The sequence below is a fragment of the Liolophura sinensis genome, chromosome 6, assembly GCF_032854445.1.
Source record: "Liolophura sinensis isolate JHLJ2023 chromosome 6, CUHK_Ljap_v2, whole genome shotgun sequence".
Lineage (NCBI taxonomy): Eukaryota > Metazoa > Mollusca > Polyplacophora > Chitonida > Chitonidae > Liolophura > Liolophura sinensis.
Genome location: NC_088300.1, coordinates 4,954,220 through 4,965,461, shown reverse-complemented (window position 1 = coordinate 4,965,461; position 11,242 = coordinate 4,954,220). Strand labels below are relative to the sequence as shown.

The following is an 11,242-nucleotide window of genomic DNA, read 5'->3' as shown; positions in this document are numbered from 1 at the left end:
CTCTGTCTGTCTCTCTCTCTCTCTCTCTCTCTCTCTCTCTCTCCCTCTCTCTCTCTCTCTCTCTCTCTCTCTCTCTCGTCAAATTGACGTACGTACAAAATTATAATAAATACTTCACATATAGCCTGACGGAGATCTGTCCAAATTAAAGCGCACTAAAAGACAGTATATTATAAATACTTCATTTGATCACTCTCCTTGCCGACGCCGACGTACATGTATCATAGGACGATGTATAAAAATCAGATGTATACTTCTGTCTCTCTGCGATGTAGTTTCTGAAGACTAATTTTCACAGAATTTCGTAGAACTCTGCTAAATTATGTATAAACCTGTATGTTTATTGTCAAAGCCAACTACATATAGTACAATCCGAAAATCGTGTGCATCTAGACAAAGTAGGAGTATTTCAGTTGTCACTGGCTTCTGTGATAATGATGTATTGTTAAGGCAAAGTCTTTCACCAACGTATAAATATAAAGACAAGATGTCTCTATGGATCCTGCAAAATGATTGTCCCAATATATCAGGGAGGCACCAAACGTTTGATACAAAATCGGAAAATAATTATGACACTACTCTATATAATCAATAGGGTCTTCCTCCTCCACAGTAAGTGCATTCGGACTATGGCAAGATTCCATTGCATAGGATGGAACCGGAGCACCAGGTCGACTCGGCATGTCATCTCTCACCAATGGGGGTAACTTCCGATTTTTGGGATCAAGCTTAGTGCGAACCAGATGGTTTGAAGAATGTGACGTATAGGTTTGATCTGAGCAGATCCTCATCCTTGATTTCCCGCTTTTTTTCAACTTCTTTTTGATAACTGTCCCTGAATGAATTTGAGCGTTAGACATGCCCCGATATGTACAAATGTCTTCGATGGGAGCAAAACTGTCTGTGCAGGACGCAACTTCCGAATCGAAGTCGTCGTCCACATCCGGATAGCTATCTCCCAGACCATCGTCAGCATCGGATTCTTCGAAACTATTTAACGATGTGCTCACAATATTCGTTATTCTTGGCACTTCAATGGGAGCATGTGACTGGCCAATGCTTGGCAAGGGGGCAAGTTTTTGTAGCCTAATTGTGGTAGGCTGCCTATCTCTTTGATGCTCTCTAACAAATCGGATGAGTTCTTCTGTATTAGGGTCAGGTTTCCTGTGTCGCGAATACTTGTCGTATTTTGGAGAATCGCTCCGAAATGTTTGTCGGATGCGGTTGGTGTTGTGCTGTCTGCCATCTGAACTTCTTGACATAGTGTTCCCGAGTGGACAATCCGGTCAGTGCTACCTTCAGAGAGACACTTCAGCTACCATGATGAGTTACCGGAACCAGTAACTGGAAAGATATCACAGGAGATGAATATGTTAATGGCCTGTGATGCTAAACAAAAATGCCAGATGTGGCAAACACAATGATTCAGACAAAATAAAACACAAATATGCTTATGCAAAGTACGTTCGTAACGAGGAGCGCATGCCCTACCTTGAACTGAAAAGATGTTTTAGCCGTTGACACAAGGCAGGTAGTTCCCATTTTCCAAAAGAATTCATACTTTGTGCTGACGTGGCAATCACATACAATCACTTTAATTTTAATCGTGTATTATCAACTTTATCTCTATAAGCTGCCGTAACTCATCGGCCTCAAATGCCGTTTACGCGAAACTCGTCGTCAGGGAGCCAACAGAGAACCCACAACAAAACAGTTTCCTTGTCAAGACAAACTCGTGATTAAATTACTAAGTACAGTCTGTCAAAAGTGTAGTTATTAGACTGCTCGATGGGTCTATTTATACCTACTGGCACGTCATGACAGCACGTCACAGACATACATATTGATGATCCTGTACCTTCATCAATCTTGTTAGCAACAGTATTTCTCTACCTTAGTTGTTCTCTTTATCCATCTAATAACAACATACTTGGTATGAGTCGTGGGAGGGTGAGAGTTGTGGGACTGATAGTAGAGATATGCCCCCATTATATCCCCATGGCCTCACTCTCACATCCACCTACTCTCGCTCTCATTCACCCTAACTCTCATCCCACCCGACCTCTACGGTTGGCATGGATCGATGTCCATGTCTTTTTGAACAGAATTTATCATTTGTTAAAATGTTCCCTATCCTCAAGAATGTTTCCATCCATATAAATAGGGCGATGAGTCCAAATGTGAAATACCAGACTAAAGCAGCGGCCTTTGGCAAGAACGTTTCCTCGTGTTGAAGTACAAGCTCACTGGAGAAAGACAAGTGGTCCTCATAATAAACATCGTCCAAAACAGCCCTGCGAGCATAGGGACGCTTGTTGCAGCAAGGCACAAATAACAATGAGACATTTTTTTGTCCAGTTAAGGCCGGGATTGAGCCCGCACTCCGTATGCCGGTGTTACCATAGTGCAATACGGAGTTCGCCCGTAGTCTGCCATAGTCAAAACGGCAACATTATAATCTTAGCATGACTTAGTAAAACAGAAATAACATCAGTGCAAGTGGTGGAAATAAACACAAATCTTACCTTTTGGTCCCCAGAGTATGTCATTAATTAGCGGAATAAATTGACCTATATCACATACACATCTATATTCATTTTATGATGTTCGCAAAACTTCGGGCCATGTCAGTTTTTTTTATCTTGAAGAAAGCCTGTATTTACTCAGCTCGGAGATGTATGAAATAAACACGCTGAATTATTAATAGCGCTAGCTGGTGCATAGGCGTACTGTTCAAACACTAGCAATTGTTATATTTCTATGGGCCTCTTGACGTTAATATCGACTTGAAGTCAGAGCTAGCTTGTCTTTGATGGTCAAACAGAGCAACGCGAAAATTTAAACAACGTGAACGTCAGAGGAAGTTTATTGACGGTTGTAGACCAATCTAGGTCACTGAATCAATGGAGGGCAGTAAATGGTGTTTTTGTTTCCCCCACCCCATGAAACATATGCGACTGCTCCTATATATTCATATGTATGCCCTGTAAGATTTGAACGATCTGTAATTAACAAGCCTAGCTAATTCACAATAACAGTATAACTGTGCACGAACTAGAGCGAAAGAAACGCACGGTGTAACATCAAAAAGTTTCAATCTATATACATTTCACTTGTAAAATTCACAAATCACTTATATGAGACAATATAGATATAATATATACATGTATATACTAAAAAGCAGAAACGCGCACCAGAGTTAGTTAACCCTGCTGGCAGTTCTTCTCGCTCAAACATTCTGTACCTATATATATATATATATATATATATATATATATATATATATATATATATATATATTGTGCGCAGGAGAAGTCGATGCCAAGCGCCACCCGCGTTGCCAAGAGGTTTCGATTGTCCATGCACATGGCATTAGGCAAATAATGTTTACTACATGTAAACATGCATATGTACATGAACAGCATAAATCAAAACTCAGTTGTCAAGACGATACATGTAACAACATTAACAACTATTTTAGCCTATGCACTTGTATGCAAATATTTTGCTAAGATTTGTACAAATATCAGAGTGAGTGAGTGCTTGGGGTTCAACGTCGTACTTAACAATTTTTCAGTCATATGACCCCGAACAAATCCTTAGAGGGAATGTAGTATGCCTCCTTGTTGCAGGACGGATTTCCACCGCTCATTTATGTAGTGCTGCTTCACTGAGACGACTTACCGAAGGCAAGTAAGCCGCCCCGCCCAAGCCATTACACTGATACGGGTCAACCAGTCGTTGCACCATCCCCTTCATGTTGAACGCCAGGCGAGGAAGTTACGACTTCCTCTTTTAAGGTCTTAGGTGTGACCCGATCCAGGATTGACCGTGGATCTACCGCTCTCGAAGCAGACGCTCTACCAACTGTGCTATCGGGGCCGGTCCAAATATCAGAAACCGAGGTGCTAATTTTTATGCCGCAATAACATACCTCTTTCACGCAATTTCAGAATATAATGATGTACACTAACCCAAAAGTAATCCTTCATATATGTGTCCTGGCATCAGAAAAATCCACGAGTGCGAAATTCTACACCAATCAAATTAATAAATATAGTCCAGTTAGAGTCAGAAGAAGAAATGCGATGACGACGCATGGCTGCGTGGTTAAGGATTTTGGCAGATCCAGGTCATTTTGGTGGATGGCAGATGATGTTTATGTTTCCATCGTTTATTCTAATTAAATTTAACACAACAATTAATTGGCCATTTCCAGTATAAAGATAATCTTAAACAGCACACTTGTATAAATATAACAATGAACGCGAGCGTTCCAAACCTAGAAATTTGAACAGAAACGTAAAAAAGAATGACTCCTATAGCGAATAAAGGCCATCTAGGATGTGACTGCAGAGACATTTTCCACTCGCTACAGTTTATAGGGTCCACATCTCAAATTGAGGTCAACGGGTCGTGGCCAAGTGTTTGACTGGTGTCTTTCCATCACTACGACACACATGTGGTACAAGTTCGATCCCAGCCTTGGGAGGGGATTTTGTGTATTCCCCCATTCTGTCCGTGGAGTTTTGGTGACAATAAGCGGTCGGTGGCACTCGCACGACCGTAGAAGACCGCGAGACTTCGTCAAACGTCGGTGGTTTACCACAGGACACTCCGGTTTCCTCCACTCATAAAACTAATCGTCAGGGTTGAAGTGAACAATTCACGACAATAGCGTTAACAGCAATCAGCAAATACATGCGCGTCAAGTATATCTAGACTCGGTCAAAAAAAGTAACTGTGCATTGAAATTTTCTCAAATTAAAAAAATATTCGAACAATTATAGATGTATGTAAATGTAACCCAACATACGTTTATATCCATGCCCATTTTCTATGTTCAGTTAGTATATTACTTTTACTGGTTTATTATAGGCGCTTTCTTTTCTGGAACAACATTTACTAAACTGGTGTATCATAGTATCATTCCGAAATCAAGATTTGCCAAATCAGCGTATATGAAGTACCTGTCACCAAAACCATATTAGCGAGTATGTATTTTTCCCATAATAAAAATTCTCTTCGATCAGCTTGTTCATCGTCATATGACTGAAAAATTGTTAAGACGTTGAACCCCAAGCACTCACACATTCGATCAGCCTAAGATTTGCTAACCACTTGAATTCTCTTTTGTTCTATTCGAATTTGTTGGTCTCGTCAAGGCCGTCATACAAACAAATAGAGCCTGTGCCTGACTTTCTATCGTATGTCATAGACAGTGCCTGACATTCTACCCTATGTCGTAGGTAGTGAACTGTAATTAGATGGCATTCACATTTTAATATGAATGTCATGGCACTTAGCAGGCTTTCAATTACATTCCGAGCCGTTGATTACGTCTGGGTAATGTAGACTATGCACGGCAGTTCTGGCTATGGATTATTGAATGCTTGTCGTGCATTAGGCTCCCTGGATGCTTATGATATTGATCAACACCCATATCTGGACAACTATTTACCAATTCACTCACCTGTGTTTCTATATGTGGAGTATACGTTCACCACCTGACCTGCACTGCAGCACATATTCATTGCTGACGGTTATATATTCCGCTACGTTCATACCTGAAGCCTGGGTTTACCCTCACTATGCATATTATATCATTTCTAGCTAAATGGCCTTACCACATGAAGTTCGACAAAGTGGTAGAGAAAACACCTGCGCACTTCAGACCCTTAACTTTGCCTTTCTGTTCATCAAGGGACCCTCACTACTTTACCTAAACGTCTGTATTTCTTTGAGCCGGCATTCCCACGTCTGTGTTGGGCGGGGTGTCTCCGCACGACTGATCCGCAATCGCCGCTACAGGTGCCTATGTCACACCACAGGCGAAGGGCGCCCTGCAGGACTCCACACGTACTATCCCACTCATCACATGGACTAATTGCAAATACCGTCTAATTCGCCAGCGAGCCATTCGTCTGATACCGTGCATCGACTTCGGTCAGACGATATACAACTTAGTCTTCATTGTGGCAACGTTCAAATCAAAAACAAGCTTCTGAACATGTGCAGTTTAATGAAAGGCTCATTGTAAGTTGGATGTTATTGAACAATATATGGTTCTGAGAAGAAGGGTATCTGTTCATGTTAATCGTGTTTCCGCGAGGCCCTTCGGTAATGCAATCCACCCGTTATGGGTTGTCACAAAAGACGTATGAAACCGTCTTGATACTCACTGAGTATGCTTAACCATATACTAGAGCGAGACGCAACGAGGTGCGCCAATGCCTTACATTAACCGTGATTTAACTTATATTTAAAAACAACAACAAACAAGAGAATGTAAATAAACGTTCCGCAAACGTGACATGGAGATGGAGGTGCTTACACATATCTGGTATTTCCAGTCTACACGACAATATTATCACCTTCCAACATCAATTAACTGCTTTTTGTGGTCTCGAGAACAAAATACGGACAAAATTAACGCTGTTTGGTGTTTTTGTTTCCTGGGTATACAGAATTGGCACACGTTTGCCACAGACGAGAGCGTTGGAAAACGTAGTCTCCACATGCTTTTTCAGTTTACACAGTGCAAATGGTGTGTACTTGGAGGTGCCTATGTTTACTCATGACCAAATGAGATGTTATATAGCGCTGTGTTGTATCGCCCTGCGCACAACTCTTTCTTTAACATGATTTATTCAGTGAAATATAGCACGCGCCCTACAGCCAGTTAAACCATTGTGTATGAATTTTCCAGCTGACCTATATAGATCGATTCCCTCAACATATTGATGTGTAGTTAAGGCGTGCATGTATAGCCTACGCGAAGTTATACACACCTGGTTAAGTTATTGTCAGCTGTTTCGATCTTTTGTACAAGGTTGGACAAACCCATACCTATCTGAGGAAACTAGCCTACTTGTGATTATTGTGAATGGCCATTCTATCTGTCACATTAACGAAAATGCATTCTTGATATCGAGCAATTTATTTTCGACCGCGTTCATCGAGGAAACTCGTGGTTACTATGGACACGCTTCAAGCCGAAATTCATATAACATACATGTACATGAAACTGACACGTTTTCTGTGTGCAGATGTCATTTGAGGGACCCTCAATCCGTTTATATGATATGTCTGTCATTCTAAAGTTATGGCACAAAAAATGACGTGGATTACAAACGGCTTTAAGAAATTTACATTTGTCACACACAATTGTCCTGGCGACATGTGTAGATTCACATTACATGTACTTTCAGTAAAGCGATATGAATACTTATTCTACGGAAATTAATACATTTATTTCCGTAATTTGCTCTTGGTTTAACGTTGTTCTTATCATTTATATCACAATGGTATATTTGCTACGCAACGGTTACAGTGTTGTCATGTTGATTATACAACGTAACAATGTGTGATGTTGAAGGAATTAGGTATGGAAGCCCGCCAAACTGTCGACCATTCCATGCCCTTTTCCTAACACGTGAAGCCACAAGTCAACTATTTAAAACTTCTTGGTATAATCGTACTTGAAACTGAATCCAGCATAAAAGGCACTCGCTTTTAACACTAGTCCATATCATGAAGGTATACCATTTACTATGTAAATATGCTAAAACTGTGGACGTATAGATACATTTATACCTCTACAAGTATACACTTCAGTTGAGTAATATAAATAACCGGGGTGACAGTTATACATGCATAATCTTATTTCACATCTTCCTCAGAACCACAGTCACAAAATTTACTATGATAACTGAGAAAGTTTCGATACATGTAAATCATTCAGAAAGATTAATTATTGATAAATTTATATATTTATTGGATTGGTGGTTTACGCCGTACTCAATACTGATAAATGAAACTCTCCCTTTTATTATCTCCCAATAACACCAAACACATGCCACACCGCTCTAAGGGAGACAACCGACACCGAGGCAGTATAAATTAATGAAGGTTTAGTAATTTTGTCTGTATATAAGAGCTTGTGACAATCCATTGGAAGTACTGGATTTAAGCCACAAGAAACAGAATACTACACCCAAAAGCTAGATCCAAAATATTTCCTCCATTTCCTGTTCAATAAAAAATAAAAGTTTCATTTCATTTTAGTTATGGTGCGAAAATCCAAGTGTAAATCTATGCTCAGTAGAATACCATCCTAGTTTTGTACACGATGGGTTCGTGTTAAATGCTATGCCCATTCCTCAACTTAGCAACTGCCCTTCAGTCTTGAATATCAGGTTCGTTGTCACATGTTACAACTATTTTCACTTCGCAACTTTTATCTTCAAACGTAACAAGAGAGGGCTTTGACCAGCCTGATGTTGGATGGGTTTTTATCTCAGACTGGCGCCCTTCGTTTGTTCCTGGTTTCTTTGTCCGCTGGTTGTGTACTGAAGACTTCGGCCGAGTTGTCTCCATGATGTGGTTGTTGTCTGGTTTTCGCTTAGACACGGTTGATGGCCTTGGTGGAGAATCGGTCCTCGCGTCTAGGACTGGGGATCCAAGCCGTGGAGTTTCACTGCGTCTAGGGTGAACAGGAGCAGACGTACATCTATGATAATATCTGCACTGATAAACGGCTGGAAGAATATTGAGAAACTCCTCTTTTTCTGTACCATTTCCAGTAAGTGCTTTCTGTCGCATTTCTCCCTTGTCGAAAAACAGTTGATGGCAAGACCCATCATGTGCAAAGATATGTGCGGGAACAATTGGCCCTGGTCGTCTGCCTCTTTTAGAGATCCTTTCCCGCGCTTGTTCTCTCCATATCAGAGATTTCTGCCTGGATAACCACTCCTGTGGCTCAGGGGATTTCTTCTCCACAGAGGTTTTCCAAGCTTTAATCAAGCATTGGCGATCTCTTCGCCCCATTCTCTGGTCTCTATCCTGAAGTTTCTTCATGTGTATGTTTTCAGCTTCCAAATGTCTTTCGATGACAGCATTTCTGGCTCGTACTTTTTGTGCTTTGTCAAACGATCGAGATAAGAAACGTTTTCGGGAAACCTTCAGATTGAAAAAATTAAAAGCCATGCTTTTAGTACAACACGCTACAGACAAGTCAACTGATCTATCTATAAGTTCAATAGACCTTAAAGCAAACCCGAGACGTGGCGCGGTTCATGAAAAATAAACGAAATAATTTAGAACCGTGTTGAATTCGGTATTACTATACTCATTTCTTACAATGGATACCCATGGTGTAGGCTATTAAAGAGTTGGAATGTTTTCAGCGATGTATTCAGATGACCTGCATGACTGTGGGCCGTACAGCTAGACACTTGTGACCCAGAGATCTACTGAATCTGCTTTCCAATTGTTCAGCTGACAGCTGTAAGACTGATGCGGATTTAATTGGTAAATAAGGTCGGATAAACATTCAAAAGGGCAGTTATTAGTTAAACTTGCGAAATATCTGTGGGATGATTGAATCTAATCCCCAGTTCCAACATTTAAATAACCGATTAGCTCACAATCGCAAGCCTGTATATCCAGGGGCTATAACGGTTGTTACAAGACCGATTATTATGAAGGTACGGCTTTACTGTTGTTGGATAAAATACAGATTCGGTGCTAGTGTACTGTGACTCGGTAGGACGCTATGTCTGAGCGTCTTTGACGAGACGTTCCAATGATTCACCACTATTAGAGGGCGATCTTCAACATTTCCCTCCGTAAACTATGTCGCACATGATATAGTATGCTAATGTTTTGAATGCTCTTGAACAATGAAATATTAATATTTACAAAATAAAAATATACGACACGAGGTTATTTGGCATCGATAAATGCTCTGGGTTTTCATCGGCATCTTTATAGCAACTAAAACACATAATCAGGTTTAGTAATAAATAAACGAAGCCAATGTCAGACTATGTCACGTATCCGTCATACGACAAACAGGCGCCCTGAAAAATGTTCTTCCTTAAGTACTCTTCCGGAGGCAGATCCAACACTGCTGATATCTCGGCATGTCCAGTGACCAAACGCTACTGTCCAACTATCATGACTGCATCACCAGTTATATTTGACCAAAGGCAATTATCAAACTACCATGACTGCATCACCAGTTATATTTGACCAGAGACAATTATCCAACTATCATGACTGTATCACCAGTTATATTTGACCAGAGACAATTATCCCACTATCATGACTGCATCACCAGTTATATTTGACCAGAGACAATTATCCCACTATCATGACTGCATCACCAGTTATATTTGACCAGAGACAATTATCCCACTATCATGACTGCATCACCAGTTATATTTGACCAGAGGCAATTATCCCACTATCATGACAGCTTCACCAGAAATGTGTGACCAGAAACAGTTATATCACTATCGCGGCCGCTTCACTAGCTTTGCATGGCCAGAAGCAATTATCCCATTTTCATGACTGCTTCACCAGTTATGTATGACCAGAAGCAATTATCCCACTATCGTGACTGCTTCACCACTTATGTGTGACCAGAAGCAATTATCCCACTATCGTGACTGCTTCACCACTTGTGTGAGACCAGAAGCAATTATCCCACTATCGTGACTGCTTCACCACTTGTGAGTGACCAGAAGCAATTATCCCACTATCGTGACTGCTTCACCACTTGTGTGTGACCAGATCCAATTGCTGTACAGCCGTAGCTGCTTTACCGATTATCTGTTGATGCCAGTGGTCCTCTTGTTGCCGCTGCTTCACCCGTTATGTGTGGCTAGAAGCAATTATCCCACTATCGTGATTGCTTCACCAGTTATTTATGGCCAGATGCCAATCATCCAACTATCGAGGCTGCTGTGTTTTAGTTCATATGGTTTATCCAGTATTTGCTTAGTTCTGTCGAATTGCATGGTCAAACTCCCACTGGTTTGAGCACGGCTTTACGGTTAAGTGGTTTCTTTATATGTATACCTTGCGAGGATGGGAGGTTTGCGATGAGATCTGCCGAGTTTCATCATTCATATCCCTAATCACTGTCATGAAAATGACAAAAAATCGCGCACTGCGTCGAATTCTTGAGCAGAGAGTTTACAAAATCCTCCAGTTTGCATTGTTCTTAGGGCCTTGGTGGCAAGACGAGGTCAGTTGTCTCCCTTGTGTGGTATTATGTGAAATTTGCTGTAGATCACCTGTACTCCACAAACAGGACGCACATGTATTGTTCACCCGTGGGAAGGAATGTCAGTACAGGACAGTGGTTTACTGATTTGCTGTACATGGATTTGCACAAGGATTTTCTTGTTACACAAGAAGATAAAGCGAATGTCTGAATCTGAGCCGAGGACCA

General features: G+C 41.0%; 1 protein-coding gene across 1 annotated transcript; it reads right to left on the bottom strand.

Moving 5' to 3' along the window:
- Positions 1-450: 450 nt before the first annotated feature.
- On the bottom strand, positions 451-5,600 carry LOC135469325 (uncharacterized). Its single transcript, XM_064747946.1, has 2 exons — positions 5,474-5,600; positions 451-1,344 (listed from the first exon to the last, which is right to left on the bottom strand). Exon 2 carries the CDS (start codon positions 1,260-1,262, stop codon positions 576-578), a length of 687 nt encoding a protein of 228 aa, XP_064604016.1. The 5' UTR covers positions 1,263-1,344; positions 5,474-5,600; the 3' UTR covers positions 451-575.
- Between the last annotated feature and the right edge of the window lie 5,642 nt (positions 5,601-11,242).

Bases quoted from the DNA above. Each gene is read 5' to 3' on its own strand.
- LOC135469325 (XM_064747946.1), bottom strand. From the start codon at position 1,262: ATGTCAAGAAGTTCAGATGGCAGACAGCACAACACCAACCGCATCCGA.